Here is a 21790-nt window from a genome sequence, read left to right as displayed (position 1 = left end):
TAACATTACTACATTTATTTTTGGCTTGTGTGTGCAACGTGACCTGCATCTACTCAGCTATTTAAACATTAATTCTATGTGACGACACCGGTGCTCGGTTTTCAGTGCAGCTTCTGAAGAGAGAAGCAAGGAATGAGAGCAGAGCCATAAACATACATACAAGCTCAGGCTGACGGCACACATCACTGCACTCTGTGTGTATGAAGTATGTGTACGTACACGTGACACAAAACAGTGCACTTACATTGATTGCTTTGGACAAAAGCTATAACACTGTATGAGCATGCTTGTGCATCAGTGAACGTGTACGTGTGTATGGATGTGTGTGTGTGTGGACAGGCCTGAGTATGTTTTGATCATTTTAAATTGCTGTGTTCCAGATCTGCACATTGGAGAGACGTTCCACCAGTAAATGGGTGCAGTGGTGCAGGAGCTGGGTGACACAGTTTTTGAGTGTTGCACAGAAACACACGTGAGTAGACACGCACATGGCACGCACATACACACACACGTTTGCATAGCCATTCTTCTTGGGACATTGCATTGGCTTCCATTCGTTTGGACAGCCTTACCAAAGCCTTATCCATAACCCTTAGAACACAGAGCATTTAGGCTGTTTTTTTTACATTACTATATTAAAATGTATATACAGAAGCTAGAATATTGTGCAGTATAGAGTGTCTTATATCCTTTTTTTCAGCTCAATTTTCTTTTTTGCTCAAATTTGAGAAAAAAAATACTCCACTTGAATTTGTGAAATTTGGAAATACGTCACAAGTCGAAGTTTCTATTTTGTGACTTCTGCACTTTATAAAGCCTGAAGATGTGACCGATAAACACAGTTGTGTATTATTCCCACAGCAATTTACCAAGGGTGCACCTGTGGCACAGATCCATGCCACGTGAGCACTAAGGGTTAACCTTAACCATATCCGGTTAATGCCTCACCCTAACCTTAACCTGACCACAATTCAAATCTCAGCCCTAAACATAACCAGTTCCTCAGGTTCTGCCTTATTAGGACCAGGATTTGGTCTCCATGAGGCCTAGTGGTCCTGAAAATGTCAGTGTTTATGCCAGGAAATGTTGTTTTTTGTTAGATAAAAGCAAAAGCAATTCTCTATCATTATATTTCCTGATGGGGTCAGCATCACTGTGAGCTGCAGTGTGATGTCAAAGCTACAGTTTGCACATACAAGCTTGCCGTCTTGTTTCTGCATGTGCGTTACATGGACACGGCAACAACAACAGCAAAAGAGCCCGAAGCCACACTTAAGTCAGTCTTATTTACTTTGTGCATGAGTGCGTCTCACTGCCAGGCAGAATAGAGTCTCCTCACACTTAGTACAGATTGATGACACACAAATAGTCACTGTGGACTGAGCATGTGGGGCTATGTGAGCACACGTGTAACTGTGCATGTCATTGTTCTGGTATTCTGTGCGTTTTACGTGTTTTCAAGTGTGCAAGTCGATGCCTGAGTGCAGAAATCTCTGTGCAATTATTCAGACAGTCATGCCAATTGTCCGCATCTCTGACCACAAAAAGAATATTGATATTAAGTGTGCCACCCACAGAGAAAAGGAGGGGGGACAAAATCAGGACAACTAGAGTGAATCGTCTGGCATTTTGTAGCCAGTTGTGACGTAAGAACAAGGACAAGAGGGCAGACGAGCCTGCAAAGTCAGCCTGAGGGTGAACTTGGACAAAGGCAGGGAATGATGTGAAGAAGAAGAAGGTAAGGGAGGGGTGAAGAGGATATAACAGCAAGAGCAAATGCAGAGCATCAGCCTCCTCCTACATTTGATCAATAATTCCATAATAACCTTTCAGCATTATGTAAATCATGTGATGTGAGAGAGAAACAGACTTCTGAACCTCCTCTAGGCTCTTTACAGCCTTGGGAAAATATGGCCCATGGGAGGAGGTTTTCGACCAATCACAAGCCAGTTCAAATAGAGAGAGAGAGGGGGCCAACTATTGACTGCTACAATCAAGAAAAAACCTTTTTCTATTTGCCATTTCATAATCTTTTTTTCCTTAACTACAGACAAAGGCTATCATGAGACAAACCAAAATAAAAGCAGCAAGAGAAAGAAACAAGAGAAATAAAACGAAACCTTTATATGTACAGAGCATTCAGAATGAGAAGCATGCTGGGTTTTTTGACACAGAGGAAAATGAGGGAAAAAAAAGGACCCGACTGGTCCACCTCTTGTTCAATAGAGGGATTAAGTTTCTTTCTCTTTACTCCTTCTGTCTATAGAAACCCAGCAGGAGGAGAGAGTGAAGGAAAAAAAACTAGAAGTTTAAAAAAACAAAAAAACCACAAAAAAAAACAACAACAACAACAACAACAAAGAAAGGCCGAAAGAAAAAAAAGCAGAATAAGATTAACAGTCACGTAATTCAAGCAGTTACGCTTCTGGCAAACAAGATGTAGATGCCAAAAACTGCACTAAAGCAAAAAGAAAAGCAGTGCATGCAACCAAAGAGTACAGGGTGTGTTGCATGAGAAAACTGTCTGGTGTTTGTGTTTGAAATAAAAATCACTGTCTGATCCTACAGAAAATCTTTGCTATATTACTGTTCTGTGAACCATGAGAATGTGTTTTCTGTAAAAAACAAGTCTGACATTCAGCAAGAATGTCTTGATTTGGTCGATTGTAAGCGTAAACGTAAGCGAGAAAGAGGCACAGTTGGGAGACCATACATCAAAAGCTTTGCTGCACAGGATCTGCATGTCGTCCACATCACAGTCTGAGACCGAAAATGGGCAGACTTGGTGCAGATTGTTATGCTGTAACAATAAAAACCCCGGAAAGGAACACAATCTGGTTGTGGCTCTGAATCAGGTGCTTTTCTGTCCTAATACTCAATACCTTACATTCATGACCAGGAAAATGTGTCACAAGTGGTTAAATCACGATAATGTCTGTTGACACGTAGATAAGTAAGCTCGCACTTAAAAACCAAAACACATCTCTGCACAGCACATGCACTTTTACATCCGTGCGGCATGGGACACTAATCAGACAGTGAGTTGTTTTGGTCCATTTCTCTGTTGGTTTAATTACATGGTTTACGGCTTAATAAACCATTTGCTGCTCTGCCAGTTATGATGATATCAAAATGGCTGAACCACAAACCACACTGAGTCACGTAACCCTTACTACCTTCCGTCCTGGTGGGGTTTTGTAATGGTCTTGATTTAGATCCAAAACAAAAAAAAAACTAATACGAGGTTTTTGTATGTGTCTAATAAATCTGTGGTTGGTTTTATCCAGCTTGTTTGTGTGTGCGCGGGTGTGTGTATGTGTGTGTGGGTCTGCAGGGCTTATAACAGTTGAAGAAAATCCAGTTAGCCAACTCTGCACATTGTCAAGTGTAACAGGAGGGAGGGAGGGAGGTAGGGAGGGAGAAAAAGGGAGTTGGGAGGGAGGAAGGCAGGAAAAAGGAGACAAACTGGAGTGGAATGGAGAAAAGAGTGGCAGTTTCCCGGTGGATTAGGGAGTCAAATGGATTGTAAGGAGTGTTTAGAGTGTGAGAACCTGAGACGAACACGAGCACACACAAATGCACGGCCTCGTATGCTCACGCGCACGCACACACAGACACACACTCACTTCCTGAAACTGTCACCAGCCTTGTATTGTGTTCAGATCAAGGTGACAGGCTGTCGGGGTTTAAGCCTCCAAAGAAAGAGCACCTCAGTTCTTTTCCTCTTAATGTCTGTGACTTTAAATGCATAATTATCAAACACACTGTGGCTTTTTTTCACATTCAGCCTTATTATTGCACCTATTATTTTACACTCACACCTTACGTGTTTATGCCTGTTAAGTGCTCTTTGAAGTGGTATTTCACTGCATAATCACTGAGCAGCACTGACAGACTAATGCACGCGTTGAGACTAAATGTCAGACGACTGTAACAAGGGTTGGGCATTAAAAGCTGCTTCCAATATGGCACCAGTTCCTATTAGATTGGTTTCTACCAGACTGAATCCCAAGGCAAATTTGAATAATAATAAAAGATTATTATAATTATTTTAGTGCCTTCCAACTGTAGAATACACGATCTACCGCATCTCTGCCAATGACACACAGTGATGGAGGTAAGTGCAAATTAAACATGCGTAGGAGAAGATCGATTTATTGTCTGTATACGTCTGACTCCGCCTCAGTAGGTGGCGCTGTATCTCTCATTAAGGTAGTTTCCTGTTGACCTTTATGTCACAGAAAAACAATCTTCTGTATGTTTTGTACCTGCTGTACATAATAATCGTGATACAAAACAGATGGAACATGACTCTTGGTTGTTGTGTTCTCTGAAGAAAGATGATGCTGCCGCAGTTTAGAGTCGTCTCCTTCTACTTCCGGGTCAAAGACCGTGGAGGAAATGTTGGTGCATGCACAGAATGCCAAGTCCGTGTAGCGTGTACAAGCGTGCATGCACGAGTAATCAGACTATGAACCATCGCATTATCCAGCTGTGTTACTCTAAGACTAAGACTAGCTCGATTTTAATCAGACTAAAATGTTTACACGGTATTAAGAAAATCAAACTATTGTCTTAGTCTGACTAAAACTGTACTTTTAAAATACATGTAAACGCACTTATTAGTGATAGTGAGTTTCATCTTTGAGCATCTTTGATTTTTGGGCAAAGCCGCATGCAACTTTGCATCATTTCTGGTGTGAACGCGCCATTAGAGCAGTGCATTGTTTCAGTTCACAACCAATTAGCAATTACACGTCGCCTCCATCTCCCATAGAAACTCATCTTCTTTTTTTTTTATCCTCTTTGCACCGACGGTTTATTTACCGCCGAGTCTTCACTTTCACAGAGTTAATTAAATTTTGGAAAGCATCTTGCTAAGCACACTTGATAAATGCGCTCACAGACATAAATTCATGCACCACAAACACACACACACGCTGACGATGAGTCCAGCACAGGCTCATGAGAGAGACGGGTGTTGGCCGTGAACAGATGAACTGAACAGACTACGATGTTCTCCTCCTTAATCTCTGAAAGGACAGTGAAGAAAGGGGCACCCTTCTCCCACACTCTCTCCCTCTTTCATTCACTTGTTCGTTTATCCGTGTCCATACATCCTTGAGTCGGGAGGACAGGACAAAGCCGTTAATGGCATTCCCCTTCACGTCCCCTTCCCCTCCTCCTCTCCTCCTATCTTCTTTCTCCTGTATTCATCTCTTGTTTTCCTTGCCTCCCGTTTAGCTCTGCAGTTATTCTGACACGCACTTGTCCTTCACTTCTCCCCTTTCTTCTTATTCAAACATCAGCATTCATCGATTCACCTCTTTTATTCTGCGATTTTTTAATTTGACAAAAAAATATTTAGCAACAGCATCAGCTTCCTCCTTTCTGTGTTCTCCGTGTCCTTGATGCTGTTAATTTGCTTTTATTGATTAAAATGATTACTGACTGTATTTTTTGCCATTCAGATGAAAATGGTCTTACAGGCTTTGTTTTCCAACAGAATTTAATCAAAATATTCCTGCATAAATAAGGTAAGACATTAACCTGCACAATCCATAAACATGTCCATAAACTCACTGGAGTCTCACTATCGAAGACAAAGAGTTCTGTGAGACATACTAAAAGAATGATTTACACATTTGGGTTAATAGATTTATAATTAAAGATTACCATAATAATAGATCATCATTGTCTACTTTTTGTAATATAACAGAACATAATATAGCCCAAAAAAAATCCATATTGGTCGGGTATTACTCATGAAGGTTTGACTACTAATTGTTTTTGTTTTTTTAAATTAACAACTCTCAAGTCAACATTTCCTTGGATCGGTGTGTACAATTGGTCAGTGAATTATCCTTGTAATGGCACGAGCATCTTCTCTGCCAATTGGAAACCATTTTGGCAGGAAAAAGATGGTTAAAAAGGAGCATGTTCATCAATTCAGTCAGGTGTTAAAAATACAATATTAAATATATACATATGCATTAAAGTCAAGAGGAGAACGGTTTGTTTTTCTATGGCTGATTTTTAAAAATCAGTGCAGCCAATGGCCCGATAATTAAATAAAATATTACTGTTTAATAAAAACAATTATTACCAAAAAATTGCTTAACTCAGTAACCAGTTATTGAGCAACAATCTTTAGATCCTCACGTCTCTCTCTCAGACCTACATTTTATGTCCATAACGCAGTATTTTCAAATAATAATCATATAAGAACTAAACATTAAATACACAAAGCACATCAACAAAAAACATTTATCAAGTTTCTGAGAACAGAAATGCATAATTGGCCAATTAATAATCAACCAAGGCCAATAATTTAAAACAGATATTGACCCAGTGAATCAACCCAACCAATTAATCAGACTACCTCTATTTTACAATTTACCCTGGGATTACATCTTAATCCATATAACTCATGTCTGCCTTCACTAGACAAAAACAAGTGGATTTATTAGTCCAGGACTTCCTACATCATATCAACAACAACAGTGGACACCAGTCTGCTCCCTTGTGTGGGTGGAGAGCTGTTATATTCTTTATTCTGGCAGCTACAGCATGTTCCACCATGACTGCACAGCTTTACTTTATATGCCAACAAAGAAACATTTTCATCTATGAAGATTTTTTACTGCTTAAATATCTCAAGACGAATCAAACTTGAGAGCTTTGTGTCTTCATGTTAGAGAAATGTGAACTGCAGATGTCCTTGCTTGCAGTCTTTTCCCTCTTTCTCTCCTTGGTTTAGTCCAGAACATGCACTCATCATCCAATTTCCCCTCCCTTTCCCCTGCATGTCTGTCTGTCTGTTTCCATTCCTCCCCTGCCTTCTCTGCCTATTTAACTACCGTGGCAACAGGTGATGTGGAGGCTCTCAGAGGACAATGTCTCGCTGAGGATAACGAGCATGAGCACAGGCAGACAGACGGACGGAGACAAACGCTCGTTTCTAAGAGCCAAACCATCCAAATACAAACCAGCTCACACAAGGAGGGCAGGAAGAAAGTGTGAAAGATGGCGTCGGGAAGAGATATAGAGATATATATATATGAAGCCATGAATGTGACAATAACACGCTCACTCACATAGCAACACCATGAGACGCCACCTGTGCAAAGCCATCTGCCTCCCACTTACGCACACTCCATTACACTCAGACAGAAACAGGAAATAATTCACGACTGAATCCATTGCTACAAATTTAGCTCCGTTCACGATTTGGACCTGGTTCCGTTTTTACTAATGTGCACAATAAACAGGATTTAACTACGCAGTGTTAACAGTTCCCGTAGAAGCAACAATTCCACCTAATCCTTCATGAAATTAAAGGGGCATTATGAGTAAAAAGGTTTAAATTCAGGCTAACTATTCTCTTCTGGCACTTCTGACTGTGCGGCTTTTATATGGGAGCTATTCTGGGAGAGTCCAACATTACAAGTGCACAATTAGTAGCATTAGAGCTCTTAACGTCGTTGCTAGCGCGCAGTATCCTGGAAATATTAGAGCGGCCTTTTGTTTAGTGGCTTTGCGTGAGAAGGGGATGAATGGTGTATACCAGTGTGTGTGTGTGTGTGTGTGATTTAGGGTTTAGCAGTGAGGGTTAAACATCGCCTTCTCTCACCAAGCACCCACATGCAGTTCCCAGGCCGGGTCATGGGTTCAGATTAAGACAATAAGACATGGATAACCTATATTTATTAAGTGTTTTACAAGAGTTGAACACTGCACGACACAAGCTGAAGAATAGATCCCAGTTAAAAACACACATAATCACTATTATATCGTACAGATTTTTAGGACGGCCTTACTTAGTGTCAGGTGACTGATAAATTCAACATGTCTTCCACAGAGTAAATGTGGATTTTCAGTGCTATAACACCTACAGAAAGATGTGTGTTAATGAGGTAGTTAATGAGGTCGTATTAACCTCCTGGTGGGTGATAAAGTTTAGCGAACATAAAGCCCTTTCCTACAAGTCTATAGAGTCCCAACTTACTGAAAATATTATTACTTTATGACCTACACCATTCATACATTTAATAGCAACAAAAGTGACTGTATTGAGTAACATGGCAGCATTTGAGCAATGAAAATACCCCTGGAATCTTTCCCTAAATCTCTCTATACTGAACTTTGTGAGTAAGGATAAGCAGCAGTGGCAGTTCTGCTGATTGGAACGCTCTGCCAAAAAAACAGCACCAGGCAGTGCCTTTGTTCTCGGCATAAATAAATGATTGCTTTATTTGGGCTCGCGGCCTCAATGGACTCTGTCAGAATAAGCAGGATAATCAAGAGTTCAGCTGAGAAAAAGGGGGAACTTTCGTACTGAATGAGGACCTGTCGGTCTCTTACTGAGAGAATGGGGTAAGCCCTCTTCAGATGCACTGAACAGCATGAACACACACACACACACACACACACACACACACACACACACACACACACACACACACAAGCCATTACACATTCACGAAAACACACTATAAAACCTAATTCTCTCTCATTTTCACACACACACACAAAGAAAAAACAGACCACACTCAAGCACCACAACCCCCCAAACTCTCTCGCACACACACACACACACACACACACACACACACACACACTGTTGTGGGGACCTGGTGGCCTCCGGGTGGCCCTTCTTACACAGAGAAGTCTTATTTTGAAGAATGACAGGACCCCATACGGAGAGAAACACAAACAATGAGGACAGTAGGGTCTCAGGACTTGACACAACCTGACACCGTCAGTGTTTCCCTCTGTATCGTTTCTATTGTTTTGATTTGTTTAGATCATTAAGGATAAAAAAAAAAACAACTATTAACTTTGAACAGTTTGTGTCACTAGGTAAATACAAATGAGGATTTTAAACACTGATCCTGGAGGGGGACAAAAACTGCTCATTTAATATTAAGACATTGTCCAGGTGCAAGATTTGGACTCATATTCTCATACAGTTCATCTACATAAGAACAAAAAAATATATTACACTAAGTTTTAAAAGGTAATTTAAAGAGATGGTGATTAAGTGCTGAGCTCTTAAACCATTCTGAAATGTGAAGGCTTTTTCTGAAAAAAATCAGTGTACTCTCAACCTTTAATAAGTTCAATGGAGTATAATTTTCTCCAGATTCACTGCGTTAGCATCATATTACTGTCAAATGGACACTTGAGCATGTAACCAGAACCCCGCTGAATGAAGGGAGAATATCTTTAGATGCAATGTAGTAACGATGTTGCCGCCAGCTTTCTGCACTAACTTGATTTCTTAAACAAACTACACCCTGGTTCTGCTTTTATTGGCCAAATGAACATGAACGTCCACGTATCAGTATGTGCTGTGTGATAGAGTGGAACAAAACATAATTTCCACTCGTACTTGTGGAGCCAGTTGTGTCTGTTTGAATGATTCATTGACAAAAAAAGAAACATTCTTTAGCAGCATATAAAACTGTCCTTATCACTTTAAAAAAATGTCATTACTGAACAGATGATTATATTTAATAACACATGTACTGTCAACCAATCAGTCAAAACATTAAAAGCTGGTCGAGAAACAATTGACAGACAGTTGTCCGTACATGCACACACACACTAATATCTCGTCTCGCTGGCCAGCTGGAAGATTTAAGCATGTCAAATCTGAAACCTCATATCCACCATCTGTTTTAATGTTATGGCTGTGCATATACATACACATCTACATTTCATTTAAAAATTCTCTGTTGCTTTACTCACAACCTCTAAACCATGTTCACATGTTTTGGTTTGAGCTAAGGAACTGAGATTTGTACTAACAATAATAACAGATCACTATCACACGCAAACCTCATTTTGCATTATCTCATTAGTGTTAGTTTACTTTCAGGAAACCATGACATGAAGGCCACATTGTTATATATAGAAATAAATGAGTTACAGTGTGGTTGTAAAATACTTTTTATAGAAAAGTAATAAAAAAACAAATATGTGAAAGGAATATTCACACACAGCATTTACACTGGTTTTAAATGTTATGGGTAATTTGTGTGACTGCACTCACACATTTCGATGTCTCCAGTTACTCTACACTTTGTGGTGCGAGTACAAACACAGTGATTGACAGCTCTGGATTCATTACGGTAGAGCGGTGGCTTGACGTCTATTTGCTTTACAAACAATGTGCTCCGTTGTAGGTTGAGCCCAGTAAAGGATTTCTTCAAACTGTCCTTTAGACCAGGGGTTCCCTAATCCCTTTCACTCCAGAATCCAAAATACAAATATTGTGTCCAGAAAAACTCAAAGGAGGAATAATGAGAGCACTGAATACCGTTCTGCTGTGAAGTCTTCTTTCAAACTAGGGTCAGTTGCTATGGAAATGCTACAGCATCTAATACCTGCCACCCTCTCCCATTGGCCCTCATTTCAAGGCTCCGCCCCCAAAACACTAGAAGTCATTTGTAAGTAGTGGAACTGTAGTGGAATTATGACTAGTGATGGGACAATATACAATATAATCGCTCATCGTGATTAAAAAAAAAGCACTTGCAATAAGTTAATCATGGTGAATTTCTTTTATTGTGATAATTGTGAATGAAGAAAAACATTAATGTTGTAACTGCAACTAACCAACATAAAGTCCTTGTGATTTATATCTGCATCTTTCCTTGTGACTTGTTATGATCTATTTCAGCTCATTATCTTTCACTCATAAATATTAGGGCTGCAAGGATTATTTTCATAATCGATTCATCGGTCCATATAACGTCAGAAAATGTTGATCATTGTTTACCAAACCTGGAAAGGATGACGTTCTCAAATGTCTCGTGTCCACAAATTAAAGGATTTCTTTGTTACATGGAGCAAAGAAACCAGAACATGTTCACATTTAAGAAGCTAAAAAATCTTTAAAAAACACTCAAACCAATGAACAGATTATCAAAACACTTGATGGTTAATTTAGTTTAATCTTTAAACTTAGATTTATTTATTTAAAAATCGAGTAATTGTTTCAGTCCTTAAAACATATGTATTCTATCTGCAATGTTTCTGACAATTGTAAGAGGAGACGTAATGCTACACCTGTTTAAGAATCTTTTTTTGCAACCATTCACTGCAATAATGGTCAGGATAATCATAGTTGGGACATTTTTATATCAACTCATCCCATTTTTTATGACTCTATGACTTTTGGCTCAAAACATGACTTGCTCTTCATCTCCTGGCATCTCCATGTGATCAGTTCATGTCTCTTAGTGCCGATACACAATCCCAGTGACGTCATGCGTCTAAATCCCTGTGTCTACTGTCAACCTCCAATAATGTCACAACTTACAGCACATCCTCTGGGAGCTGTAACATGCTGCGGCAGCTGGACGGTGCAGGCATATGTCCCGTGTCTCATGTCCTAAGTGACGTATGGACAAAAACACACGAGGAAGCTCGACTGCATGCACACAATTTTAATCATCCGTACAGATCATTTAACCATTTAATCGCTATTTGAAAGCCAATTTCCTCGTCTTCAACATCCCCCCCGTCTTATATTTCATTCTCTCGCTCAGGTTTAATTGGCCATTGTGGCAGATGGACTGGTGGTTGGACTGTGGGAATCAATGTCTTCATTGTGGAAGTGAGAAAGAGATTAGCAGTTAGTTAGCAGTGGTGAGATGACAGCTGGCACCGTTACCCTCTCCTGTCTCTCTCTCTCTCTCTCTCTAACAATAAGATACACTCACTCACACACATGGACGTAAAAAAAAGAAACGTGTGCAGTCAGTCCTCAGCGCCACTCAGCAATTACACACAAGAAAAACATAGGTCTGTGCCTGCAGCCTGTCTCTCAAACATGTTAATCACCCACACTCACACAAGGATGATCCATTTATGGCTCAGGTTGACAGCTAAAAAGGAAGAAGGCGAATGTGCAATATTTCTAATGTCAATCAAGACGGAGGACTCACCAAGGGCATCTCCACTACACACTACACACGAAAAACAGGTCATGCTTTCCACATAGCAGTGGGAGATACACAGTGTTTCCATGCAATGTATTCCCCACATAATAGTTTTTGTACCTGTATATAATAATTACAAATGACACATTTTGGCTTCCAGAAATGTGATAAATATCCCCTTTTCCACCACAGCAGCTTTTTCTTACTTATCTGGGATTTTGAAAAACCTCGGCATGTTTCCACCAAAATGACCTGGTGGAAAATATTTCCCTCGACCCCAAACTTTTACCAAACGTTCCTACTCGTGACTACCAGGAACTGGCGAGATTACCAGGAACTCCATTTAAGCCAGTGTGGCTGCAACTCACCATTAAACAAGACCTTTAAAATAACATAAAGAGAGAAGAACTTATTCATTTCACTATTTCAAAAATATTAAAACGGAGCAAAAAGAAAAGGACCTATGACAAATGGACAGACGTACAAAGGTCCCTCTTGTCACGGTCATACAATATGGTAAGAAACCATACATGGGCCCCCTGCTGGGTCCTAAGGGGTACAACTTCAAATGGTCCACGAGGCGGCAAAATAATATTGAATTTAAAATAAAAAGTGAAAAAACTAATTAGTCAATAAAACTTAAATTCTTAAATATTTTTTTGTTTTCTGATTACCGGTTTCAAGACTTTCTTTAATATTTAGTTTATATATCGTTTTTTTTATTGAAAATACTGTATATAATTGCACCACAGTGTGACATAAAATGCAGATTGGAGAGACAGAAGACATTTTTTTGTGTTATTTGAGATAATGAAACAGTTATATTTCATCAGATGGAGGTAAAAGGAAATTCGGCTACATGTATGGAGGCAAAAATTGGCATCAATTATGGGCACAGGCCACAGAAAAAACCCATACCGGTCCACTTCTATAAAAGAGAAAACATCTAACCAATCAGAATGTGTGTTGTTGATGGTGAGGCATTTAAAATAGGACTTAATCAAATCTTGAATGAAGTGCTGAAGTGGTTGAGTGGTGACATTTAATCTCCACTTCACTTCAGAGTTGGCTGAACAAAGGTATTTCTTGTTTTTCTCTTTTTACAGGGTAAAATCATGAGATCTTGCTTCATCAGTTTCTTCCTATGGTTTTTCTAGCCCCTTTAAGTTCTTTATTTAATTGCATTGCACCTTGTGTGTAGAAACTGAGTGTACGCTAAAATTCCCCTCTGAGTTATTCACACTTTCATACCGTTTGTAGTTCATGTGCAAGTGCCTTAAGTCACGACACAATGCAATCAATCACTATATTACAAGAATCATGATACATCACGACATCTGTCTAACTGAAGAAGGATTCAGCCATTTTCCAGGTGTCAACTTCCATTTACATTATACTCATACATGTGATAACCACATGTCGTCAAGTAGTCACAGAGGCAATTCAAAATTAGCAAGTGAAACTTATAATAATATTTAAATTTATTCCAATTTAAATATCGATATTTGCCGGAGAAGTCAGAACATTGTCGTAAAGACACTTCTTTTTTCAGTCTATTGCATGAATACGTCTCACCCTAATGTATGTGCCCGGATGGAATATCAGCACCATGACAGCTCAGTAGAACCATCAATCTACTCTCGGATAAAGACGACGTACGAAAGCTTTACGACTGAGGCAACCTGTGATATGACATTAAAACAACAGCTGCCAAATATGGCTCCGGTTTAAGCGTCTGAAAAAGTGCTATAAGTTTAGTTTCTGAATCACTACAATATCAAATGTCAAGGTGGGAAAAACCAACACATTCTTTACCCTGCTGGGACATCTTTAAGACCAGAATTGGCAGCAGGGATAAAAGTATAAAATGAAACTTTAAAAGTCTTCAAACCTTCTCTACACATCACCATTATAACTCAATCACACTTCTAATTGCTAACTGCTTGTGTTGTCAAAACAAGTAAAACCTGTAATGTGTATATATATATATATATATATATATATATATAAATAAATAAATATATATATATATACATATATATAAACAAATATATATAAATATATATTTATTTATTTATTTATTATGTTCACACACAGAAGTTGGAATTATGCAGTTCCCTCGAGGGACATTATTACATTTCCTCCGCGGTTCCCACCAGGACGTCCATGTCTGGTCAAAACAGACCAGCAGCAGCAGCAGCAGCAGCAGCAGCAGCAGCAGCAGCAGCAGCAGCAGCAGCAGCAGCAGCAGCAGCAGCAGCAGCAGCAGCAGCAGCAGCAGCAGCACTACTGTAACGTGGCTCGAGTTGCTGCACAACCATCTTCAGAAAGCCGTGTCTCTTCAATGGCTGCAGGGACCGAGGGTGTCAGTTACTTAGCTCCTTCTGCATTTGGGTCAAATCAAGTTCACCAACAGATGCTTTTTACAACCCCTGACACAGCACGTTTTGACATGGCACTGGGAAAATCATCTTGATTTAAACATTTTGCATGGTCTTTAATGTGCGTTGTGCGGAGGGGGAAAAAAAAGGCACCACTGCCATAGAAAATGAGGCTAGAAAATTCTAATTGCACGGCTGTCAACTCAAAATAAAACCGTTAAACTGGTAAAACTGCATCTTCATCCTCCATTATCTAAAGGAAGAAAAAAGAGACACAGGCACTGCGATCTGCGCTGCATAATATCCATAATAGACAATGTTAAAATGTTTTTTTAGTAATAAAATACATCACTAAAAAAATATGCAACGTGCACAGCCAACACTGGCTTTAATCAAAACTCATCCGCTTTTGAACAGGGGGTAATTTAATACACCAAGTATGAGCAGCTGGAGGCAGATTTATTTCATTGGATATTTGCTACCCTTCTCTGTCATCTTCACACTTAAAACCACAGTTGTATGGAAGCCAAAACATGGCTAAACATGGCGAAGGAAACATCCACAGATGTATGGATGAAGGCGCAGTCACGTGAAGGAGGGGCTGAATACTGAATTGCCTGCAATATCCTCAACTATAAGGATTGCATCTGTTTTTTTTGTAATTTTTCGGCCAAATATTGTGAGAAAAGACGCCTTTTGGTCAGTATATTGTACCTCTTTTGCTCTGCACGTGGGCGGTTTACCTGCAAGAAACCGAAGCCTTTTCAAACGTGGTGAAAATTAGAAACGGAAACCAGAAACCTACAGATTCTGCATATTCACGAGCACAATCTGTTTGTAGAGATTCAGAAACACATACACGCCCAAATGTGTCCAGATTCAAAAACTGCAAAGAGGTAATCATGTCTCGTTATTGAGCAACACCTCCCTCTGTGCTCGCCCTCCCTCTCTGGGGAGTAACAAAGGAGTAGGAAAAAGAGGTAACATAATATAGATGGATAGAGTGTGTGTGTGTGTAGTATTGTAGTCAGACCATGTGTAACGCTATGTTTCTCTCCAGTTGCTTAAAAGCAACGCTTTGTAAGTATCCGTCATATAATCTAGTTTTTTCTGCCACAGTGAGCCAACACACATTCATCTGTGTTTACATGAACAGTGACACGCACAGAGAGGATGGAGCTGAAACATGAGGAGGACAGATTGACTATCACCTTTCCTCCGGTGTTGCGCGACGCCTGTGGACTCTTTGATATTCCAGGCTTGTGTGAAAGCCACTTCAGTCCCAGTATGCTTTCATGTAGCCAATTTGTTCTCCAGCACTGGAGTTGTAAAACAAGGACTTTCAATCGTTGCTGCTCAAACTATGGAGGACACAGCTGGGACGAGCGGTATGCTTTTTTGCTCCAAGTGAAACTGATTAATTGTGATTTTAATTAGCAGAAAATTGTTTCACTCAAGAAAACACCTGAATAAAACAACAAATGTGAGGTAAAACATTAAAATAAAAACCCAACAGGCTTCTATAATTTCTCAATTCCTTAATGCAATAAATCTCAAGTCATATTTTCAGAATCAACACAAATGGCAGTGAGTCTGTCTGACATTCATCTAAATATAATGTCTACTCACTGAGCTAGTGCTGTAAGAACAGAAAACAAATAAATGTAAATACAGGGCCAAAATGAACACAGCCTCTCAAAACAGTGCACAGCCCAAATGTGAGCCTTCAAGTTAACATTATTTAATGAAAATGTCTTTTCAAATTGCAGAAAACTCTGTGTCACTGTCTCACTCTCAAATAATTTCTCATTTTAAATTAAACTGATTGGGACAGACAATACAGTCTATCTATGTATATTTTAGTATGTATATAAGTGTGATTATGTAACTAATGTGAATGTATGTGATTATCAACGTTGAGCGTTTATTGTATTGCTATTGAAGTAAATGATACAGTGATTATCATTGTCATTGTGGTGCCCAATGCTATTAAAGATGATTTGGGTCATTTCCAGGTTCATGTTTTAAGGGGATGTAAAAAAAAATAGTATATATAACTCAGTACATTATCATTTGACCTTGGCCCACCACATTTGTTTTAATATTTGTTATATTTCTTAAGATATCACATGCAGACAGACCAACAGATAGATATGAAGATAAAGTGCAGTTTAAATGTTTTTCTTCAATGTCAAGCTGCACGTGAGGTTTATTGTTCCTCAGCAGGATTGTGACACTAAGGTGTTGAACTCTGCAGACTGTTGCTTTGTGCATGTTTCTATTTGTGCATCTTGTCACCAAGACAAAGAACTGTACACGCACATGTGCTGTAAACAAATGTTTAACCTCAAATCCACAACGCACTGTAGTTCGATGCTCATTTATCTGTTTCAGCAAACACTGTAATTTGACCGCTCTCATTCACCGGCGCTGCTCTCTAATTTCTCCATGTGTGATACTGACACAAGCGGCACGCAACACACACACACACACACACACAAACATAAAACCTACCTCCATGGCGAGTGCAGCAGTCTGCTGATCGTAGTGATTCAGTAGATTGGGCATGAAGGTGGTGTTGTAAGGCAGATCCTGACACATCCGCAGTCTAATGGGCTCACAGCTGAACTCATTGTGGCTCTCCATGGACTCCATATGAATGGACAGAGCTGGTGTAACCAGGGAGAGGAGCAGGAGGACGACAGAGACGAGAAAGAACAAAAAACAGGCAGGGACTCGCCGCCTGCACTCCACTGGTGTAGTTCTTGAAAACCAGTCTTTCGTGCGTCCTCTGCCAGCAGGTGCTCCAGTCATGATGTCCAACATTTCTCCACAGTGGATCAGACGCATGATTTTATCATGTAGACATGCAGCTCCTTCACATGAGAAGTGGCCGAGTCCATTTTTTCAGAAAAAAGGGGTGGAGGTTAACTAAAGAGATGGGTACACTCTGGAACAGGACTGAACAATTACGTGCTTTCAAATCAAAATTGCAATTTGAAACAATGCAATTAGCAAATCACTGAGGTTGCACTTTTGAAAGGTCCTATTATTTTCTTATATAATACACACATGTTGGAAGCAATACTCTATTTACATTCTCATCATATTATGATGATAGTATTAGAGCATAGTTAATATATTAAAAGGTATCTCATGTGTTAATAATTTAAATAACACTCGATCTTACAAATCATATCAAAATATCTGGCAAAAATAAAATTGCATGATCATAATTTCCCCCAAATTCTTCAGCCATGCCCAGCAAGCACATGAGGTGGAGCACCGGTTCAATTCAAATGAATTGTTTCTCATTCAAAATCTGTTTCTCTAGCTCCAAGATTCCTCTCCTTTAATCCCACACAGGAAGTTCCTCTTCTCTCCTCTGTCCAAGTTATTTTCCCTCCAAAGCAGTTTTTTCTATTCCTCTGCAAGACACAAAAACAGGGAAGGTAGTTTTATTCATACAGCACAGGAAGATTCTAGCTGCTGCATAAAACACCCCAAAAACAACAACACAGATATAAAGCCTTGTTAAGCAGTCAATGAAAGGAGCGATACAAGAAATGTAATTAAATTTAGTTTTTAGTTACATTTGTTATTTAAATAGATGCAGATAGCAAATTGCAAAGGCTGCACTTTTGCATATACAGTATACAGGACAGCTGATCCAGGGTTTATATTATATACTAATAAGAGTAATTCATATTTTTTAAGTTTTATTATAAACAGTATTAATTATTCTAAATAAAAAGGTATTTGATGACGCTGAAGGTTTAAAATCCATTCCACGGTGAATAATGAGATGAAACCTCAAGTCAAATCACAATCACAGTATTAGTTAGAAAAATCACAATTAGATATTCCACCAGTTTCAGTCCAGGTAAATTAACAAATAAAAAACAGCATTAAAATAGATTTTTTGATTCATCTTCTATCACTTTATCATCCACATGAGGGGTCGTCGGTGCCAATCCCAGCTGACATAGGGCAAAAGGCAACCATCCACTCACACACTCACACCAACGGTCAATTTAGAGTGTCCAATTTGCCTAATCCCAAGGAATGAACATAATGATATCAATTTAAAAATGAGGGTTTGATCCCATTTTTTCAGGGTGGTTTATTAAAAAGCACCCTGAAAAAAAGCACAGGACATAGGTCCTGTATGTGTGTTTAATAACACATACACACACACACACACACATATGCTAAAAGAGTGAGGACTTGTATGCTCAGAGTAAAGTTGCAGTGCATCTGGTGATATCAGCCACACCCATGTCTCTATACAAGAAGTCAGGATTAAAATATCAGATGACATGACAGCAGCCTGTTGGATGGTGACTCTGTGTCATTAAAGGATAATAATGGCAGAATATAATTCATTTCACTAATTAAATACATGAACCTGCACTGTCTGTGAATCCCCATCATGCAGCAGAATAAAGACACATGTTAGCAGCAGTTACACCTGCAGCACACACACACACACAGCTCTGCTCATGTTTGTGTGAGGTTGGCCGGGTAACAGTAGCGCTGCTGCGGCTCCGCGTCTTTACGGTCGACCACACAGGGGTGAAAAAAGGCTCCGTTAATAAATATAACATGGCATTTAAATACAATTTAATGTAACCGTAAAATTGTGAGATGAACTTTTAACTTGTGCAACTGTTAATGTGAGCTGTGAGTGTGTGTGAGTGTGTGTGTGTGTGCAGGTCAGTTTGAGAAAGCACAGACATTTTAGAAAAAGGTGACGCTTCATTTAAAGCGGCATGAAACGCACACACGGTGACCGCAGCGGTGAGAAACGTATCAATGCGAGGAGGCGAGTGTTTGTCACCGCGGTGTCTTCGGTCAGAGTCTCCGTCTCACCGACATTCATTAAGTCAACACGTCGCTGTTCAACAAGACACTTTGGTTACATAATAAACGTTTCACCTTGTTTGAAGAACGTCTTCTCCTCCTCCTGCTCTACCTCCTGCTGCTCCTGCTCCTGCTGCTGCTGCTCGGCTCCACCGGCTCCGCTCAGCTTCACTGCAGATTCTCGTTGTTCCGCCGTTTTGCAGCTGGTTCCCTGCAGCGTGAAGACTACACGCGCGTCGTGACCGCGGATGGAGCGTGGCCGCGCACAGACGCCACCACATTGACCCCCAGTGGACGTGTTGCATGCGCGCTGCTGTTGACGCACAGGGGCGGTTCAAGAGACTTTGGGGGGGGGGGGCCTCGGGAGAAAAAACAGGGGGTCTGCCAGAAAATGGAAAGTTATGAGTATAATATCCACCAAAAAATATGTGAAATATGTAAATCTGCAGTTATTAGCTGGGTAGTTTGTGTAGTAACTCAACTTATGCCTGGTGTTACACTTTGTCCAAATACATAGACAACAATTTTTTTTTTTTTTTTTACAGAATTCAGTGCTTTTATTCTGGAAAAATTTAGATTATGTTGCTATAATTGACAGTTAAGTGACATATGTTTGGTTTTGAAAAGTAAAAAGAAAACAATTATTAACATAACGGAAAGAGGAATCCATAGTTTAAGAGCATTTTTTGGACATTGTATTCTCTGCGTCCCACACACACATTTGTGCCTTAAAAGAGTCTTCGTCAGGAGTTGGCGATTAAAACAGCGTCCACATTATCAGCAGGACACTATTGCTACACTAGCATCAATGAAGTTGTCAGGGAAAAAGAAGTCTGTTGAACTCACTGTAAATGAAATCTAAATATTTAAAACCTTTTCTACAGATGAACAAAAAGGAACTTGTGTGCAGCATAAGTAAAAAATTGTAATCTTCGTGGTGATCCTGATGGAGAACTGGATTGTTTTTTAAAACAATTGTTAAACAAGTAAAATTGTGTCTGATAATGACAACATCCACCTCAATCTCTCATTCAAGTACACTTTTGCACACATGCAAGGCAATAAATGTTTGTGTGTAACTGCAGTACGTTTTGTCTAGTTCTCTGTTCTCCATGGAAAAAGGTTCAAAGGATTAATTAATCTTCCTCAAGGTCACAAACAGTAAAAGACATTTAAGGGGTAAAATGGGATGCACATAACATGACACGATCTGTCGCACCACACACACACAAGACCAATTGACTCAGAAAAAACTACAGGCAACATGATCAAAAATCTTGAATAACATTTTACATAAAATCACAAAACATATAGTACATCGACATTTGTTAATTTAAGCAATTTGTGCAAATTAAAACGTAATCACACAAATGATATACATTTTTAATAAAATAAAAAAAGGTATTTAGTCCATATTAACAAAAGACTAATGCCTAGAACATTCATGTACAATAAGTGCATGTATTTGAAATGAATGAACTTTAATAACAATATTCAAGCATAGTTAAAAGTTTGCAATGTTTTCTATTCAATTATTCCAGTAAAATATCAGTGATAATCTATGTAATACCCAATCATGATTAGCCTATTTTGCGATTTGTGAATAACTGTATGGTAATTTCTTTTTTCAAAAAGTGATATATCACCAATCATACATTAAAACATACCATGTCCTGAAAAGCACATTAAAATGCAAATATCTACTGTATATATAAAATAGTCTTCATTAAAATATCACATCACAGGGCTATGATGAGATCCCTTCATTGCTCCTCACATAATACGCTTGTCTTAAATATTTAAAGTCACACAGACGCCTAATATCCATCTTGTGAATTGAAATACATATTTCATGAGTGTCGGGTGTGACATCACGGTGTTCTTCACTGAAATGGCCACACAGAACTGTTGTGGTTCCATCACTCAGCTCTGTGTCAATATTTATCTCCTACAGCCTCAGGATTAGCGCGGCGTGCTATGATTTCCTTACACACGATTGAGCTCAGCACTAGATTAACTGTTTCATGGCTGATCTGATCCTCTCTGTCAGTGAGTTGGGGGGGTGAGTGGGCAGCAGAGCTGAGGCTGCTGGCCCATATATTCCTGCTGTGAACCTCTTAACGCTGTCTTGCACTTAAATCCAGGGGGTTATAGGTTAATAAACAATGCCAGATAATATATGTACACAGTGCTTAACTTAATGTACTAGACCACTACCCAAAGCCACAGCTGCCCTAAATTAACAGCATTGATAACTGTCATCAATCATTTTTTATGTTTCTGTAATGGTTAATGCACCAGTGTGTAGACACTCTTTAACCAAAATTATATTTTTAATGCTGAAATGTAATTATTATTGTTACCCATTTATTGTTTTTACAAAAAAACTGGGAAAAAATGGTAAAGCACCTTATTCATTCTTAATCAAAATATCAAATTATAGTTATGCCCACATTTTTGGATAAAAAGGTGAATTCAACTTGTTACAAATAACAATAAAAATGTTTGAAAGATTTCTAAAAAAAATAATGTTCTTGTTTTATGTTAAGCACTGTGTATATATATGTATGTATATACTGTATATATATATATATA

At 39.1% G+C, this 21790-nt stretch overlaps 1 protein-coding gene across 1 annotated transcript in view; it reads right to left on the bottom strand.

Moving 5' to 3' along the window:
* LOC131459770 (frizzled-3-like) overlaps nucleotides 1-19517 on the bottom strand; it is an 84338-nt gene extending 64821 nt beyond the window's left edge. The window contains exons 1-2 of the mRNA XM_058629863.1: nucleotides 19271-19517; nucleotides 16847-17760 (exon numbers count right to left, since the gene is read on the bottom strand). Of these exons, the coding sequence (XP_058485846.1) occupies nucleotides 16847-17182 (336 nt within the window). The 5' untranslated portion in view covers nucleotides 17183-17760; nucleotides 19271-19517. The remainder of the gene's footprint in view (nucleotides 1-16846; nucleotides 17761-19270) is intronic.
* Between the last annotated feature and the right edge of the window lie 2273 nt (nucleotides 19518-21790).

The sequence above is a fragment of the Solea solea genome, chromosome 5 (genome assembly GCF_958295425.1).
Source record: "Solea solea chromosome 5, fSolSol10.1, whole genome shotgun sequence".
Lineage (NCBI taxonomy): Eukaryota > Metazoa > Chordata > Actinopteri > Pleuronectiformes > Soleidae > Solea > Solea solea.
This window is presented reverse-complemented; position numbering and strand designations above follow the sequence as displayed.